Genomic DNA, 20,191 nt, shown 5'->3' on the forward strand with positions numbered 1-20,191 from the left:
ATTTTTGTGTTAGCCTCTACAATTCCCCTAAGGGACTGACTGGCCCCCTCTGATCCTCGCTCTTAATGACATCAAAAGACTGCTTAAACAAACATAGGTAATGAAAAGAGCTGACAGTAAACCATGTTTAGCCACAACTAAAAGTAGAAATACATTGACTGTTGTCCTTGAGGTTGTGTTTACTTTTAATGGTTTTCTTCCTTTTCAGAGACACTATATATCCACGAAGCACTGTACATTTCTATTTCTTTGCCAACCAGCCTAATGGAATAGATGTACTTAGATTTTATTCTATTTTTCTCTCTACACTCATTAAATAATATAATGCACCTCGAAGCTTCACACTACTGTAGTAAACTAATGCAACAACCCAATGCACCATCCCAAAAATTATGTATGGGGTGTATTTTGAAAAAAAAAAATTGACTGTTCTGCTTCAGAGTAGGGCTGCAACGATTCGTCGACGTTGTCGACAAAAATCGATAATAGAAATAGTCGACAATGAATTCCATTGTCGACTATTGTCGCCAGACGTGTTTTTCCAACAGAGTGAGGCATCTCATTTAATTACAATCTCTGCCGAGAGTCGCACATAGCATCACGTACACAGAAATGGCGGCGTCCAACACAGTAGCTACGCATACCAAAACGTCTAAAGTTTGGGAGCATTTTAGCCTGGTTACGGCGAATAAAAAGATAACTTGCAAGGTTTGTAAGGCAGACCTTGCGTATCACGGCAGCACCTCGGTGATGCAGGAGCATTTAAAGAGAAAGCACGTCGGGCAGTTGAACGAAACGGAGTCTGACTCGCCTCGGTAAGATTCAAGTAACATTCAAGCCAATACACGTTTTGTTTTTGATGTACATTGTACATTTTATAAGCATTTTTTTCGCCTGACAAACGTATTTTAAATTAAATGCATGCAGTCCGAAGAAGAGAGCCACCATGGACCCCTTTCTGCAAAAGAGGCAGATGTGCACCCCGCAACGGGCGACTGCCCTCACTGAGTCAGTATTGCAGATGCTGATCTATGATATGAGGCCGCTCTCCGTGGTCGATGGTGCCGGGTTTCAACAGATGATAGCCCAGTTCAACCCAGACTACATCCTGCCATCCAGAACCCATTTCACCCACTTGATGCAGCAGAAATACAGTACAACGTTTCTGAAGGTAATTGTTTAAAATACACACACACACACACACACACACATTTCATAATTTATATAAACAATCACATATATTTCATACAAGCAATCACAAATTTCATTTAAAAGCAATTATATATTTCATTCATATATTATATTTACATATATATATTAAAATAGCTGAAATACATAACTTAATTTTGGTAAAATCATAGAGTAGCTGCAATTATTAAAACAGTAAAACTCGTATGTTGAATAGTTTCTGTTGACATGTAGGTTTTTGCACTTTAAATATTTACAAAAATCAACTTTTGTGTTTAAAGGTAAAGGAGATCCTAAAAGAGGTCAACAGCTCCCTCACACTGACGTCTGATGTTTGGACCAGCCGTGCCACAGAGGCATATCTTGGAGTTTCGTGTCACTTCATCACCAAAGACTGGCAAATGAAGACTTTGAACCTCGCCACTCTACCTCTGGAGGAGAGGCATACTGCTGCGAACATCATGATATGGATGGAAGAGGTGATAGAGAAATTTGACATCTTGCCTAGCAAAATTAAAGCAATAGTACACGACAACGGGTCTAACATGGTGGCGGCAGCTCAACTCCTGGAAGAAAAACACGGTTGGTCTTCAGTCCGCTGTGCTGGGCACACCCTCCAACTTATCGTCAACAGTGCCCTCAAAGAGCCCAGCATCAACAAAGCTACTGGTACTGCAAGAAGCTTAGTGGAGCACTTTAGGAGAAGTGAGCTGGCAAATTCAAAACTGAAGAAGAAGCAGCAGCAAATGAACACCGCAGAGCACAAGCTGATCCAGGACGTCATTACACGATGGAATAGTACTTATTACATGGTGGAGAGACTCCTGGAGCAGCGCTGGCGAGTCACTGCAACTCTCTCTGACCCTGAGGTAACACCGAGAGGCAAGCACTACTTTGACCTGAAACCAGAGCAGTGGGTGCTACTTGAAGAGCTGGTGCAAGGGTTGGGGCCTTTTGAATGTGCTACCGTTTTCCTCAGTGGACAGGAGTATGCTACTGCTTCATGTCTTCCACAGCTGGTCAAAGGTCCATACAGTAAACCCAGTTTGAGATGAGCTCAGGAAAAGCCTTTCTAGCCATTGCAGGAAAAGGAATAAGTGAGAGATGGGAGAATCTTAACACTGTGTCTGCAGAGAGAGACAACCCAGTTGTTCTTGCAGCTGCCATTGATCCAAGATTCAGAAAGATGAAGTTTATCTCACCTGAAGATGGCACAAGGGTGCAAAGTACAGTTGAGGTTCTTGCCATAAAAGAAGCAAAGGCCGAGACTGGGATACATGATGACCCTGAGCTACAGCAGAAGAGGAGGGGTAATGTCCCAGGGGCAAAGTCAGCGCTGGATAACCTTCTTCAGTCTGACACTGACAGTCTGAGTGACGAAGAGGAGGAAACCCAGGAGGACAAAAAAATCCAAATGGTGAGGAGGGAAGTTCAGATGTTCTTCACAGAGGCACCAATAGCCAAAAAGGATGACCCTCTCAGCTGGTGGAGAGAAAATGAGGGGTGATTTCCCACACTGTCAAACCTAGCAAGGTCTCTTCTGTGCATTCCTGCAACATCCACCCCGGCAGAGCGAATCTTCTCAGCAGCAGGAAATATCTGCTCCCAGAAGAGAGCAAGCCTCACACGAGAGCATGTGGATATGCTGACTTTTCTTAGTATGAATAAACTGAATGACATAGCCTGAGCCTCATTTTAAACGTGGTCTGTCCACCTTGACAGGTTTGTGTCCAGGTTGTATCACACAGTCCATGTTTACAACTTGAATTTGGACAACTCTGAATGCTTTATTTTCAGCTGTGTATCTACAAACGTCAGTTGTTAAAACCGTTAGATTTCAAACTGTTGAGAATTGTAAAGTTCTTTTGCAACAGACTGTGCAGTTGACCACTGAATGTACTTCACAAAACGCACTTAATATTTGTTTTATATACTGTTTTACTGCTGCTAATGTGCCTGTCCTTGGTTTACAGGAAAAAATGTTTACTTAATTTTAATTAATTATTTATTTTTTATAAAACACATTTGTCTGTCCTTAAAAAATGGACAGAGGTTTATTTATTTATGGATTTATGTCTATACTGACCGAGCACTGTGCCTAATTGGTTTTAGATAGAACATTTTTATTTACTTTCTGTATGAATCAGCAGCAAAGTTGAATAAAAGATGCATTTTTCATTGAAGTACCCATCTTTCTTGTGTTAATTATCATTTGCCACATAATTAAAGCAACTTCATGCTAAATTTAAGAAAAAAATAATAATTATCCGATTAGTCGACGAATCGTTTCAATAGTCGGTGACTAGTCGACCATTAAAATAGTCGTTAGTTGCAGCCCTACTTCAGAGTGCCATGAACATTGCAGCACCGCTCTAATTGTAGCATTTAGCAGCGGCTATGTATTATCTTCAACAATAAGTTTTTGTATGTCTTTTACATATCATATCTTTTTGATGTAGATATTAATAGATACTGCTACTTTGTAACAACATTCTCAATGACCCTTCCAATTCTTTCTACCAATAGTACCTAGATGATATAACTGTCCAGCACTGACATTCCTCCACTTGATTTTTTCAACATTTTCTTGCCACATTATGCCAGGTCATTTGCCCAGTCTGCACCTTGGGTCCACCATCAATCCCTTGCTTGAGGTCTTGATATTTGCAGTTGCCATGTTCCACATTTGCCATACTAAATGGAAATGTGATGGCTGTTCCATTTTATGTTGATGACTTGTGGATGTTCTTCTTTCTATTGAAGTGACACTTATATATAGTCCTACATTTTCCTTTTCCCATCCTGTCTTAAACTATTCCATGCTGTGGATAGGGACATTACATGTCAGTAGTTCCTTTTCATCATCTATTGTGTCTATACTGGTATACTGTCACCAAATACTCAATTTGCAGTGGCTGTAAGTCAAATGAAGGTACATCTCCAAAGTCATTCTGGTAAAACCAATGGCAGGTGAAAATACACTCCTTGACCATTATTGTGGATATAGCTTAAGTGGAGAGAACAAGGACTGCAGTGCATAGGCAGTCCAACATTCTCACTTGCAAAATGAGCTGAGTTTTTATTTCACTCAATCACTATAAGAAAATGTTATATTTTCATGTGATCAAAGTGTGCCAACTCAGTATTTGAGTTTTTAAAACTATGAACACTATTCAAAACTAGTTTCAATACCCAGCCCTACCAATATGTTATGGTACATTATCATATACTTACATTTTTGTATCTTATCATATTGTATCACTTATCTTTTGTATAATTATTGTGTTGCATGTTTTCTTTCTGCACAAGCTTGTTTTATTGTCACAATATACTGCATCATGTGTTCCATAATTGTGCTTTAACCTAATAAATGCTACACTTATAAGAGTAAACTTTGTTTTTGTTTTCCTTAGTGGAGAGGCCGAACACCTCGCACCTGTAGAGTATTTATTTTATGTGGTATATACACATGTTACTACATTTTGTTACTCTCATAGCACTACTGCCAGAACACATATGGAATTTTGTATACCTACTCCAGTGACCCTCACCCCATTCCAGTATTGAATACACAAATAATGATTGGTATCTCTTATATCCTCATATACCTCACCTAGATGAATTAACAGGCAACATGATGGTTTTAAGGCAAAATTTTGCAATGTAGCAATTTTTGTACAGCTAGCTTTCTCAAACATATCTTGAGTGTCTGAATTTAAATTTTAATTATCTTTTAGCCAAGCTATGGACAAATACTTGTCATGTGGAGTAGGTATCAGAGCGTATTAGTGTACAGATTAGTGGCATGAGGGTATGGATTTACCAGATTAATGGGAAAAAAAGGATCAAAATAGGTGCCAGTCTTCCACTTCCTGTGTCTATTAACTCCGTGTTTCTGTCTCTTTTTCCCTATCTTGTCTAATCTGAGGTTTGTTCTTTGTTTCATTCTGTCTTGGTTTATGGTCTCTCTTCTTCTCCACCCTTTCCCTTCCCTTTTGCCAAGTCCTCTCTTAAGAGAGAAGTATTCAGTAGTTGTATTGGTTGAGAGGGTAATGATGTTTTGTACCCTGTGGCACACATAACACAGCCTTGATTTGTGGGCACGTGGCAGGATTAAGCACTTTCTATCCTGTGTGTTATTCATTCCTTTACAAATCTCATCCCTTTCCGCCATTGGTTTTTCCGTTCCAAGTAAAAGTTGACCTTAAAATGCTCAGGCTCTTATTTTCAATCCTGCCTGTTTTTTGTAATTTGTAAACTGAGGCATTTTTCTCTAAATTGACATTTTACCGAATACACAATATAACCCCAAGCTGAAATGGATGTCAAATACAAATTTGTCCCACAATGTCACCCAAGACTTCGTACTATCTCACTCCTAGTTACCCAATGTTCTCCATCCATCCCTCTAGTATACAATTGTGTAGGCTCAGCATGGATGGGAATGCACTTTGAATATTTTTTCCTTTGCGCCAAGAGCCATCTTTTACATTTTTTGCATTATATCACATAATTTAGCACTTTTTTTTTAAATCGATTATATCACGTGCAGTGGGCAGTTGTTTTTTGTTGCTGGAGTGATTACATCTTGAACAAGCTCCAAGAAGACATTTAGTATCTTTGAGGCTTTGTGTTGCCTTCAATCAATTAATGTTTCTACATCACCAAGAGTTTGCCAACTATCTGCCAGTCCAAGATTAGGACAGCTCTTCAGAATGCCTTAATTCAGGTTTAAGTAAATGGGAAAATGCATTTGTACCACTGTAAGGGCATCCTGCTGTGAGACACAGATAAATACAATCTAAAATAATCTCTCTACCACTTTTTATCTCAGCAGTTGTTTCAAGATGAAAATTGATACCAGCCTGACTATGCCCCAGCTCCCAGAGGCCATGTCCCAGGCTGGCCTACAGTTTGCTGTGGCCACTGAGGAGGACTTTGATGACATCATGGCTATGAGCCAGGACATCTATGGAGGCCTTGACTACTTGCCCACTAGATACACCAGTTGGCTGCAGGAGATGAATCGTACAGTCATATTGGCTCGCAAACATGGAAAAGTGGTAAGTTCAATAAAGAGTTTGAAAATATTGCAAAATTATGTGGTAAGAAAAAGACAAATATTTTATCTTCCAGGATCAAAGTCAGAAACAAGTGTAACCCCCTGAGAATAGTTTATTATGTCATATCTTCTTATTAGGGCCCGAGCTGCAACCACTGCTATTATTTTTTCTCCTCCCAATGAATTGCACATTTGGCTGCCTAAACATGTGTAACTTTTGCTCAAACTTTGCATGAAATTCATATATGTGAGAAATGTAGGTGTCAATTTCTATTGAAATAGTCTGAGTGTGAGGTGTCTGTCAGTAAACCGGCTCCTGTACTTTGATTTGATATTTTTAATCTGTGAAAATGCCATTCCACAGAGGTAAGTGGATCCAAAGCAAGCTCTCACACAAGGAAACTTCTCTCTGATGACAAGTCCCCAAAAGTCACCTTCCCTTGATCTGGCTTTCAGCTCTATGTCATTTTACAAATCTCCACTTGACAAAGCAAATACTTGCTGGAATTTGGCTGCTACCTGTTCTATATCAATGTGCAGGAATGGGTTTGAGAAGAATGCAGCAATATCTGACATGACGTCTAACTCGCCAAAACGCTGATTGAACTTTGTCCAGGTGAGCACAGGAGAAAGAGTGAAAAGCATCCTTTCTTCGATGGCTTGAGACATTTTCTTCAGGTTGGGAGGTTAAGTGTGTCATCCTCCCATTCTTTAGATTTGTGGTCCAAACACTGAGCTTGGATTTGAATACAATCACTTTGCTTATCATGTGGGGCAGTTGTCTGTCTTTTGCTCGATTGAGCTTATCAGTTTGACATGAGAAAAGTCCAAGACCTTCCCAGCCAAGGCCTGCTGATGAATTACACAGTGATATTTTAATTTAAGTCAATTCACTTTTGTTTGTATAGTGGCAAATCATAATATACATTATCTCAATGCTGAAACCAAACAATTTTCACAATGAGCAGCACTTTGCGACTGTGGAGAGAAAAAACTCCCTCATTAACTAGAAGAAACCTCTAGAAGAACCAGGCTCAATGCAGGCGGCCTCCTGTGTCAACCAGTTGGGGTGAGCAGAGTAAAATGGGGAAGAGAGGAGAGATGGGTGGAGAAGAGGGGAGAGAAGATAAAGAGATGTGGGGGTGGGGGTGGGGCAGGAACCGTTGTGTACCATTGTGTTTAAGCTCTGAGAGACTAGTTGATGTAATGAAAACATTAAGAGAGATATTTATGGATGTAAAGATGTAATTAGTGATTATAGCAACAGTTCATTTAATACTACTACTACTACTACTAATAATAATAATAATAATAAATATAGCAGCAAGTGGCAATGAGCGGGTTTGTGCCTTAATTCGCTCAATAGGAGGAAGCGGCACAAATGTCATTTAGCTGATGCTTTTATCCAAAGTGAGTGGCCATTCGGGGGTTCAATATCTTTCCCAAGGATACTTCGACATGGGCCGGGATTTGATCCACTGACCTTCTTGGTGGAGGACTACCACTCTACCCCTCAGTGACAGCCGACCATAGGGGAGCACAATTTGGGGAAGGAGCTCAGTAAGAAGAAGCAGCTCAATAGGAGGAAGCTGCTACATAGGAGGAGGCTGCTCAATAGGACATATTTTGGTATTTTTGGTGCTCCCTATGGGTAAAACTCAAAACACTTAAATAACCATATTTTACAATATGATATAAACATAGTTCATTAGTTTCATGAAGATCGGACAAATATTTAAAGAGTTATGGCCAATTTCACATGAAGCCAAATTTCATGTGAAATTTGGTGAAATTTGGTTCATTGGTTACTGCACAATATATCGAGGGTGATAAGATCAAATACCCAAAAGAAGATGTCACATAACTGTTTTTATTAATGCAAATTAGCAAAAAAATTGATAGCTACAGATTTCTATGGTCCAAGAGGCTTTTTTGTACAACACATTGAGCTGGACTTGTGTGTTGAATTTTAAGACAATCAGTCTTAGGGTGTGAGGGGAATGCCTTCTCATAATTTGCCTTGTCTTTGAGGCCTTATGACAGTGCCACCATGATTGAGCTAATGTTTCAGAAAAAGTTGATGCACATCAATTCCATTTATTGTGCTAAGTTTTGTGTTTCTAGCTCATAACAGCTCACCGGAAGTTGAGCCGAAGCGGCAGACTAAAAATACTAATATTAATAACAAACAATAGGGTTCTGACCTTTCAGGCCTCAAACCCTAACACTAATAGTCATTGTTGTCTGAATCGAGCAGCTCTGGAGTCAGAGATACTTGCAGAGCTCTCATTCTCTCCTTTAACTGCAAGCTAGCTGTGTCCATTACATCCAGAGATTCATCGAAATGATAGTAGTGATAAATATTCACAGTGACAAGTCCTTTAACACTTGTCCGTCTATGTCCTCTGATGGTGACTCAACACTCCTTGTCACTGTTGTAGGCCCAAGCGGTCCACCACGGAGTGTGGTTTTGATGTCATCTTTGTTTTCTATCTTTGTAGTCAGAGGGCGTGTTTGTGGAGGAAGTTGTTATAACTTCAGTGTACAGTATCCAATTTGCACCAAATTTTACATAAGAGTCCCAGCCTGAACAGATCTGCATGCCAACAAGAATACTGGCAACAAGAAATCCCACGATTTATACGTACTATGTATGCTTCCTAGCAGGTTGACCACATCCAGCTGAAATTTGGTCATAATACCCTTAAGACGTATGATAAGTGATGAATCTTATGGATTTGGTTGAATGCTTTTGTTGATTTTAGTTTTTACAAGTTTAATGTTTCGCCTTGAAATACTTAGTTCTTCCAACTTAACTTTATATTGTCGAATCTGCACCAATCTTCATAAGACCAGATCCAGCTAAGTTTGAGTATAAGTTTAAGTCAGAGCAGGCACAGACAACCAAACCTCACAAACATTTAACCTGCGGGCAGCACACTTACAACAGAACCAACCATGATCATTGATTTAGATGGGCTTTGCTCTGTAAGGAAAAAACAGACACTTCCAAACCATACCCGAAATAGAACAACCACAATCAATCTTCATTTTAATCAGCTGCATTATTAACAAGCAGTAGCTGCCTACTAGCTAATGTAAATGAGTCCGAACACACTTAATAATGACAACCATTTGATGACAAAAGAGCACTCACTTCTTTTAATTTGTGTTTTCATAATTGACCAAACAACTCTGTGGTTCTCAGCACAAACACAGGCTTTTTCCTACCATTTTATTGTATGCTGCTGTAACAATAAATACACTTTGCTGCATGTGTAAAACATACCCATGTTTGATTGCCATGCTATTTTCATGGTCTGATCTGCATGTCATGCTGAAAAGTAATACAGCCGCAGTACACCTTTGCACAATTTGATGTTTAATTTCTGCTCGATTTCTGTCATTTCCATGACTTTGTACTTTAACAAACATCTTCTATGGAATAAATCACACCAACCTCAAATTTGGTCAGTGAAAACAAACAACCTGGACAATCGTACATTTTCCTTCAAAAGCATCCCTGTGGGGAATGATGCAGAACCATTTGCATGTGCATTGAGCCTTTACATCAGTAGATAATTTCAGTATCAAGTGTACCTATTATGATATGCAGTGAAGTAACAGATTGGCTTTAGGAGGATGCCTCTTATGATTAAGTTTGACCAAGGTCAAGTGGTTTGATAAAATGTTTTTTTTATTTTTTTTATGTAGTTTGAGGTTGCAGTGGCAGCAGGCTTAGCTCCTTGTATAGGTGGCATCCGAGATGTGATATCTCTATCTCAATTTTGGTTTCCCTGAGTTCACTTCCCAGTTGGATATGTGCAAAATATCTAATAAGATGCTTACCTCCTTTTGACACAAAGAGTAGCAGCTCCACTCCAAGTTCCTTACAATTATTGAATAAAGCTTTGCTTCAATATGACAATCTAGTACAGAAATCTATTCAATACAATTTTCAATTCCATTTTATGTCTATAGCACCAAATCATAACATAGGTTATCTCAAGACACTTTACATAGAAAGAGTAAGACCTTACAAAATTATAAAGAAACACAACAGTTCCCACAAAAAGCGAAGTGTGGAAAGAAACAACTCCCTCATTAATTGGAAGAAGCCTGTAGCAGAGCCAGACTCAATGCGGTGGCCATCTGCCTCAACCGGCTGGGGTAAGCAGAGACAAATGGGGAAGAGAGGAGAAGTGGGTGGAAAAGAGAGGAGAGGTTAGAGAGAGACTAGGTGACATGTAGTAAAATAAATTGGAGAAAGCGAAGTGGTCAGTGCATAATTGGAGTTTGTCCAGCGGTCTAAGCCTCTAGAAGCACATCTACCACCTTTTTGAGTCAGATTGCTCTGCCCACATTTTAGGCATTGGGTAAAGTTCTAAAAGGATAATGTTAAGATGAAAGCTTGTCATTATTTATCTTCATTATTCCTCTGTGACACTTGACAGATTGCTCTGGAGTCGGTGTGTGTGATTGATGATGGGGAGACCATGCTGGTGGAAGGTCTCCGTGTCGCCCCGCAGGAAAGGGGCAAGGGTGTGGCAGGAGTTCTGCTGCGTTTTTGCTCTGACATGGTCAAGTCCAAGTACCCAGAAGTCAAAGTGACTCGTCTGACCCGTGATGATCAGCTGGGACCAAAGGATTTCCAGAAGTATCGTGTTATAACCAAGCAGGTACCAACCACAAAATAGTAATACAACTTTTTGCTAGCAATAATATGCTTTGTAGTGCTTTCTTGTTTTGTAGTTCCTCATCAGCTCAATCACTGGTTCTCTCTTCAGGGTATTCTGCTGGTGCGCTTCAGAGCAGAAGATCTCAAGTTCCGTCTGACTGAGCTTGGTCTGGGTGGAGATACTCTATCCTCTTTGTCCACCTCCTCCTCTGATTGTCCTCCAACACGTCTTGACCATACAGCTATCCACCGGCTGTATCTGACTACTGACCTAATGCAGGGGGTCCTTCCTAATGCCACCATCATTCAAGACTGGCAGCCATTCAAGCCTTTGCCCAGTAACATGGCCATCCTCCTGAAGAAGGACATAGATTGGATGGTGGATGATGTGTCCAACCCTACCGTTGCAAGCCTGTGTACCTTCCCTTTCAGAGTGCCCATTGGAGATGACTGGTAGCTGTCATTTGTTTATTCATACATAATGCACAACAAAAAAGTGGCATGTACGCTGCCTCCTATAGTCTAATTAATAGTAGCATAAGAAGGAGGCAAATAAATAAATTAAACTGTAAATTAATTAGATAACATAAAACATCAAAATAATGACTTTAAGCTACCTACACCATTTAAGAGAGAAGTACATTTTCAGATCAGCCAACCTTTACACAGTGAACTAATAGGCCTATCTGTTTGTTTCAACCAGGTATTACCTGAATATTGACATGTTTGGTAAAGACCTGGACCTGGTTCGGCAGCAGTTCCTGTGCCACCTGCAGCGCCACACCGCCACCCTAAACGGCCATGTGATGTGCCAGATGTTCCTGGACCCACTACTCTGGAAGCCTATGGCCGAATTCTGCCACAACACCTTAAGTTTGGAGCTGGTGAAGGAGTACACTGAGCAGTGTGTGGTGGAGTCAGACATCATTTAGTTACAGAAGGTGGATGGAAAGGTGTAGAAGATTAAGAAACCAGAAAGGAGTAAAGACAAGGGTCTAGACAATAATGAATGGACACAACTTAATCACACTTAAAAGAAAAACACACCCCTTTGTACTTAGGAGACAGAAAATAAGCAAAAAACATTTGTTTTTGCAAAACAAAAATTCTAACAATGCAGTGAGTTAAACTTACAATAAACATGCAAATACGGAGCATGGGGGGGGGGGGGGGGGGGAACATGTAATCAGCTAGGTCTGTGACAAATAATGAATTTGTTCCAGAGATGAAATGGTACATCTATTTTATGTAATATTTTTAAGGCTGTGTAGTTTTGAGGTGTAGTTAAAATTTTGTGCACCCAAAAATAATGAGGAGGGATTTACTAGCACAAATGGGTCAAAACTAATCCAAGTGAAACGACCTAATCATTAACATAAATATCAATAATTTAACTTTGGATTAAATAAAAGGCCTAATCTTAAAATAGCCTTTAAGGGAAGTCATACTAGTTGAATAGACCAGAGGGTATTTTGGTCAGCTGGGTGCTTTTTAGCTGCAAATTATTGAATGGGAAATATTTATATATGCTGATGTGACTGGATGCTAATGCACTCCAGCACCACACTACAAACTATAGCCTCAAAAATGATCACAGACCTGGATCATCATCTTATTAGTTTAGCTTGGACTTAAAGGAGATCTATTATGCTGGTTTTGGGGGTTTATAATTTAAATTTGGGGCACTAAGGTTTACAGGCTCAGAAAATGCTTGAGTTTCTATATTATATTCATTGCTGCAGCAGCAGGAGATTCAGCTGGATTCAGCTCCTGCCCCCCTGGCTAAAAACCCCATTCTGCTCTGATTAGCCAGCTGGTGATGAGTTCCTGTACATCAGGACAAAAGGAAACTGTGAACAGACGACGCTGCATTTATATATATTCATTATCTACTCACCTCTATGATGATGGAGGGGTCGGTGAAGTGTTTGAATCCACAAAACGCTTTTTACACAAATGTAGAAGAACATAAATGCCTCCATACTCCTCCTGTGGTATCATCCAAGTGTCTGTAAGCCCTGACATTCAAATTCGACTCAAAACTGGGTCATTTACACCATGTTTTTAGCCTAAATGTCAGCCAATTTGAGCATCAGGGCTTTTGCAAGTTTTTTTTACGTTTGAAGAATTGGTCACCATTTACTTTAATTGTTTTGGATTTGGCTGCAACACTGTTTACCCCTGAAATTCCAAAAATGTTTTCTTGGACTCAAACACCCACCCCTCCATACTGGTGAGTAGATAATGAGTGAATTTTCATTTTTGGGTGAACTATTCCTTTAAGCTTGGTTGTACTGTGTGGTGTATTTATTTTTGAACAGCACCTGAAGGCAGAACCAAAAAAACGAAACTTAAAGGGATGGCTCACCGACAAATGAAAATGAATGAATTATCTACTCACCACTATGTTAATTGAGGGTTGGGTGAAGTGTTTGAGTCCACAAAACATTTCTGGAGTCTCAGTTGTTGCAGCAGTACAACTGAAGTCAATGGTGACCTACTCTTCAGACGTAATTAAACAGAAAAAACAGAAAATGCCTCCATACTGCTTGTGGGGTGTCCTCCAAGTGTTCGCAAGCCCCCAACATTCATATTTGACTCAAAATGAAGAGATTTACACCAAGTTTAAAGCCTAAAGGTCAACTGTAAGTGGCTGTGCTAGTAGATATAGCTATACAATGGGGTGTTTGAAGGTCTGTGAACGCATCTCCTAGTAAGATATTAGGGGACATTTAGTCTTAAAACATTGTGTAAATGATGCCGTTTTGAGTTGAATATGAATGTTGGGGCTTGTGGACACTGGTATGACACCACATGAGCAGTATGGAGGCATGTTATGTTTTTTCTGTTGTTTAATTACGTCTGATGTGTAAGTCACCATTTACTTCAATTGTATTGCAACGAAGTTTACCCCTGAGACTCCAGAAGGGTTTTGTTGACTCAAACACTTCGCCCACTCCTCCGTCGGCATAGTGGTGAGTAGATAGAGTGAATTTAAATTTTTCGGTGAACTATCCCTTTAACTGTCGTTACAAATGCTGCTGCTCTCTTCTGCCCCCCCTCCTCTCGACCCATCTTAATGACCCATGTTGTGATGTAGATTTGTGGCAGAAGTATTAGAAAAATCGAAGATGAGACACTTCAGCCAGCCTCTGGAAAATTGTTTACTCTGGGAGAGAAGAGCTCCCTCTGCTCTGGACTTTGTGATTTTGAGCCATGCACTCAGAAAGACTGAAAAAGCATAATAGATCTCCCTTCAGTTTTATTAAGTGATTGCTGGTGTTTTTGATAATATGTATGTCTTGGAAACATGGGAAGGTGTAATAAGAGTAGTGGGTCAACATGCAAATCATATTCTCTGAGGAAAAATGAATCTCCATTCGGTCATCCCAAATCTCTCTGTTCTTTCTGTAAATATACAACTTTTAACAATGTACACAAGCTGAGTTACTGGGTTAATTAATCTGCACACCTTTGGGGGCACTTGATCAGAATTATGCAGATGGGGTTGTGTATAAGTTAGGATGAAAATGAGAAGTTCAGAATCCAAAAGGGGTAATTTACAGATCCCATCTCTCTATGCTGTTAACTAGCATTACTTTCGGAAGATCAACAACAAATAACACCTGAAAGTAAAATGAATATGCTCTGCCACAAAATGGCTTTAAGCTGACCCTTCTTTACAGCCACAGTTATGCATTAGGTTTTGTCATTTTGTTTATTATAATCAAATAAAATATAGTAATTGCTACAGTAAAATATTAGCATACATGATTAATAAGGCTGTTAGATGTAATCTCAGTTTACCATTGTATATTGGTAGCCTAATGTCAAACAGAATGTTAATGCTTGAAATTGTTTCACAGACTACTGTGCAGTTAACTAATTGTTTCAATTAATGCAGGGAAAGGTAGTGAAAATATCTGTTCTGGAATTAACAGGAATATAATGCTATATAGACTATGTAACATCATTATTATTACCTGACAATTAATTTTGAATGATAATGTTCCCTCTGTGGCTCAGATTCAGCTATGTTAGAGCAAACTAATCTCAGTTTATTGTCTAGATATGAACAGAATATTTTTCACAAAAACAATGGCCAGGACAATACTAATTTTTGCTCACCTAGAATGTCAATTGAGATCAGGACACTGCTGTGTAGAGCTATAGTCAGAAGTTTGATTAGCAACATTATTGACTGCATTATAAAAAAAAGTAATCAAATCTCAATACCTTAAATAATCAAACATTTGAAATATTGCGCCTTATTCTAAAAAAAGGGGTGCAGCCACAAAATAATTAACAGAAATATATTTCTTTCTTTCTTCTGAAGCATCTCATAACTGAGAATATAAAATACAAATATGAAAACATGCAAATAAAAGTGCATTTTTTTATATTCAGCACTTTGCTGCCATTTTCAACCTCACTACTGTGGCAGATGCAAATAAGCTAAAGAGCACTGCAATGGACATAATTGAACAAAAAGCTTAACCCATCCTTCATATTTTCTACATTAGCTAGCTGAATAACAAAAAGCTGAAAGTTTCTTCAATTTTCAAGTTGTTTAGTTAGTTATAACAATCTAAGTGCATGGCACGAGTGGGTTTAGTGCGTGTCCAAATTCACATGTTGGTTTAACGACAGCAAAACAGTCTCTGCACTAGGCGTATGGTTCAAAAGGGTTGTTCTTAACCTGTTAATGATAAAATGGTGTGTTTGGATGAAACATGCAATAAACCAGAGTGCCATCTCCAACTCCCTTTAAAAACCAGGTAAGCTTGCACTTTGGTGGATTGCTATTATAATGGTGGATTTGCAAGGTAGTAAAACAAAACACATCTCTGCAGAGAAAATAGAAACAGACAAAGAGGTCTGTTGTGCGCAAAGTGAAAGCTTGTGAGCATACTGTGTAACTATAGTCTAATTACATACTTTTAAATCCAGTTTGGGCTGATAATAATTTGTTAGTTTTTATAATCTGATTACATAATTACAGAGACATGTGATCAGTTACAACCCATCTTTAAGTGTTGATCCACCATGAGCCCCCAAATCAGCCTCAGGGCTTATTGTCATAGATTCACCAATTGTATGGTGCTCTACTAGAGTGATAAACAACATTGTACCAGAAATGACCTCATTTATTGGGCGGAAGCACTGTCTGAGACGGCACTTAAACATCCCTCATCTCAATACCTCAATAACTTTTAGATTGTTATTGAATTCAATACGGACATCCTTGGTCCCAGGACAATGAACTTGTTACTCTCATAAGCCCCCCAATACTTTTCATAGTGCCTCAGACACAATTAAGTTTCCATCAGAGTATATTTTAATAACATCGGTTATCCTCTGACTTCAGGTAGCACCATCATCAGGTCACTTTTTCATTTTTTATAATACTAAAGGCCAGCTATCATTTGTAAGTGCTGATTATCAAATGTTAGCGTGTGATGACAGAAAAATAGGATTACAAACATAAATATAAGACAACAAAATAATACAAACCTGTCATTGTGTGCATGATGGCACACTGTCATTAGCAGTGTACAGCCTCACAATCTAACTATGACTAATAGCATTGCTGTTAACCATATAAGAAAAGATGAATTTAACACTTGACTTGACTCTATGGGCAATCTATGAACCATTATTTTCATATACCAGGATACCAACCTACGTATTCAGCTGCTACAAGAGGCATTGTAACAGGCCTAAAATGTTTTGTGTGTAACACAGAGGCATTATTCTGAACCAAACATGAATATCTCATTGACAAAACACCTCAGTTTGTATAGAACTATTTTAGCTTCTCATTGCCTTGGCCAACTTCTTCTGGTGTGCAAAGTGGGGATGACTGGGCCTGTGTTTTGAAGAAATATAAATAATGGGTCGGTTTTTAAAAGTGGTTACAAAGAGAGAGTACATTATAAAACTGATTCCTTTTTAATAAATATTAGTATTTATGGGCCACAATCCTCAACATATTCCAAGGACCATAAGAAAAGAGGAGGCCACTTAACCCTATTGTTTGCAGCCAAAGAAAATTATGACACATCTAAAGTGATGTCCTAATAATTGCTGCCTGGTGTGAACGTGAAAATATGCAATGCTGGAGAGGCCATGGGTGTAATTATTTATAAAAATTGTTTTCTTGTGATTGTTATGATTATGATAATGTATTTATTATTTAGATATCTTGGCAAAACATAACCCAAACTGTGTTGTCATGAGTCTGACATGATCCTTCCTAGATGAGCTGAAAATACATAATGTTCTGGCTCTCTCCGGGAGATTCCACCATCCAGAAGGCATTCCTGATTATAGTGCCTTCTTGATGTCTGAGATTCTCACTGTCTTTAAAGGTTAGACCAGACACTCCACGAAGGAACGTATTTTAGGTTGCTTCTATCTGGCATCATATATGTTTTGGATTATTGATGATTGCTAGTGAATTGAATTCCTTGATGTGTGGCAGTTAATCTCTTTCAACCCAAAGTGAGCAGCAACCATCATGATTTTAGGTGAGGTTGTATCAGTTTATCAACTGATAAATCCAGTGCTCGGCTTCCAAGTTTATGTTACTCTGTTACAGCTTAGTACAGCATCTGCATGACTGTTGTTGGGAGACCAATCTGTGTGTCAATCCCAATTCCATTTTAACCTCAGTTGTAAATAAGATCCCACTGAAACTTAGACACTTGAGCTTGGGTTTCTTGTAGGCAGCTACTGACTCCCAACTCAGACTATTTTCCAGTACCTGACTGCAGACTTGGAGGTGCTCATCAGAAATGAAATATCACATATGTCTTTTCTCAGTTTTTTTCTCATGATCATGAGAAGTCAGTTTGGTATGTGTTGATTATGTGATCACAAGAAAACAAACAAATTGTTATTTCAGGACTATGAGAAAATAAAAAAGACAAAATTCATTATTTTAACCCATGTGCATCTTCAAGGTGCAAGACTTATAAAGTCTTTGTCCAGCAATGAAAAAATTACATATGCACCCCCCTCACACACACATGTGCGCGCACACACACACACATACTGCCATTTAATATAGTGAACTCAGCTCATTAATCTTGTGCAATTAGCTTGTGATCGTTTCCCATTAGAATCACAATGTCTATTAAGTTTGAAGTCAACTTAAAAAGTTAACATAGCAAATAGGGAAGTACATCAAGAGGAATATATAATAACTTATTTTATGTTTTGTCATGATATGTCATCCCTGTAAATACTGTACATTGCACCATACTGTACTGTGCTAAAATAAGAAAAACAACACAAGCACAAAAAAGTGCTTAGTTTAAAGGGATAGTTAAACCCAGAAATGAAATTCATTAATTTTTCTACTCACCACTATGCCGTAGAGAGGTGGGTGAAGTGATTGAGCGCACAAATCACTTTTGGAGTTTCAGGGGTAAACAATGTTGCAGCCAAATCCAATCCAACTAGAGTAAATGGTGACAGATTCTTTAAACAGAAAAATACTGCTCCTTTGGTGTCATCCAAGTGTCCGCAAGTCGACATTCAAATTTGACTGGAAATGCTTTAATTTAGGCTAAAAACATGGTGTTAATGATGCCATTTAGAGTCAAATTTGAATGTCAGGGCTTAGGGATACTTGGATGACACCACAGTAGCGATATATCTTCTTTTGTTTTCTTTCATTTGAAGAATCGGTCACCACTTACTTCAATTGTATTAGATTTGGCTGCAGCGCTGTTTACCCCTGAAACTCCAAAAGTGTTTTGTGGAGTTAAACACTTCACCCACCCCTCCATCGGCATAATGGTGAGGAGTTAATGAGTGAATTTTCAATTTTGTCTGAACTATCCTTTTAAGAGTACTGAGGTTCGGTTTTGACTTTAAATCGTTCAAGTATTTTGTGTACAAAGTCCCTTTGACCTCGAGTTGCTTGGGTAATGGTGGCCTCAATACATTGGTCTGGTCAGTTCCAATCAATGTAGAGTGGCCAGTTTGAGTTTTGTAAACAACTAAAGTTAACAACAAATTATTTTTTGTCTTTACCTGTGTGGGCAGATTAACAATAATCCTCTTGAGTTGTTCGATTCAAATTTGTCCTGTAACTCTACACAATTTATAGGGCATATTTTGTTGAGCCCAAAAATACGGAATACTAATCATCAAGCTTTTTAGACCTCCTATAAATTTGACCCAGTCATCATCCCAAGTAGGTTTCTGTGATCTACAATGCAAAGTGCTTCTCTTACTGAAAAAAGTAAGGAATATACTTCCAAATTTTGTAGATTGAGATTAATTTAAAAAAAAATGATTTCATGAAAATCAGATCCCTTATTAATTTTGAATTAAAATGTTGATAGTTATTACAGAGAAAAGATGTGGATTTAAGCCTGTATTTTGGAGTTTGGAAGTGGATATAATTGCAGTATGGTTTTGTATGACTTTCACATAGCCACAACAGAAAGAAGTGTTAGCCATTTTCCATTCAACATAAGGGATGGCTTTTAAATAGTTCTCAAATTTACCTAATGGCTTTGTTAATATGAACATAAATAGGCCATTCATCAGTACATTAATGTTGTGTTTGTTTGTATGACAGCAGACACAGCTCTGCAGAGGTCTTGGATTAACCTTGGATTAATACCATTTTCAAAAGTTATATTTTGTAAAGGTTTTACAAGTTGCAACTTATATACTTAAAATATTTAAGGTTCCAGTACAAGGGACAGTATTTGAGTAAGAAGATAGTGAAACACACATTTGGTGAAGTTTATCATATTCACACATAATATAGTTTGTGTTTTGAAACTGACCATGTACTCTGTGGAAAGGGACTGCTGCCAATTTAACTGAATTTATTAAAACAATGTTAAGCTTTAACACATAGATTATTAGAAATTGAGGCCTGAGCATGCTTCGCGAAGCTGCCTTTATGTAAAGATACTTGGTTGTCATTTCTTTCATACTTTTTGTTTGCAGATTTAATGTGTTGACCTTTCTGTTTCAAAGGTGGTATCACTCTTCTATACTTAGATCTACAAAGAGGTTTCTGTTTACTTTCACTAATTTATCAACTGAGCGACATCACTAAACCTTCAGCACAGAGATTAAACCTGGAGAAGAATATATACCATCCTATTGCATTTTTCAGAAGCTGATAATCCAAGTCCCCTGCACAATGATTTATGACTGCTTTGTCAGTTTATTAACCTTTAGCAAAGCCATTAGTTTAAACTCGTAAAACTTGGCACTACTGTTAAATTACA

At 38.5% G+C, this 20,191-nt stretch overlaps 1 protein-coding gene across 5 annotated transcripts in view; it reads left to right on the forward strand.

Annotated features, from left to right (window-relative positions):
* The window catches only part of nat16 (N-acetyltransferase 16), a 32,015-nt gene extending 16,201 nt beyond the window's left edge, over positions 1-15,814 (forward strand). For 2 of the 5 annotated variants that reach the window (XM_069518355.1, XM_069518357.1), the window contains 4 exons: positions 6,023-6,251; positions 10,705-10,929; positions 11,038-11,381; positions 11,632-15,814. In XM_069518355.1, the coding sequence (XP_069374456.1) occupies positions 6,023-6,251; positions 10,705-10,929; positions 11,038-11,381; positions 11,632-11,860 (1,027 nt within the window). In that variant the 3' untranslated portion in view covers positions 11,861-15,814. Of the gene's footprint in view, positions 1-208; positions 816-927; positions 1,172-1,469; positions 5,606-6,022; positions 6,252-10,704; positions 10,930-11,037; positions 11,382-11,631 lie in introns of those variants that run through there. The other 3 variants (XM_069518356.1, XM_069518358.1, XM_069518354.1) reach the window with 2 other exon arrangements.
* Positions 15,815-20,191: the final 4,377 nt, after the last annotated feature.

The sequence above is a fragment of the Paralichthys olivaceus genome, chromosome 22, assembly GCF_024713975.1.
Source record: "Paralichthys olivaceus isolate ysfri-2021 chromosome 22, ASM2471397v2, whole genome shotgun sequence".
Lineage (NCBI taxonomy): Eukaryota > Metazoa > Chordata > Actinopteri > Pleuronectiformes > Paralichthyidae > Paralichthys > Paralichthys olivaceus.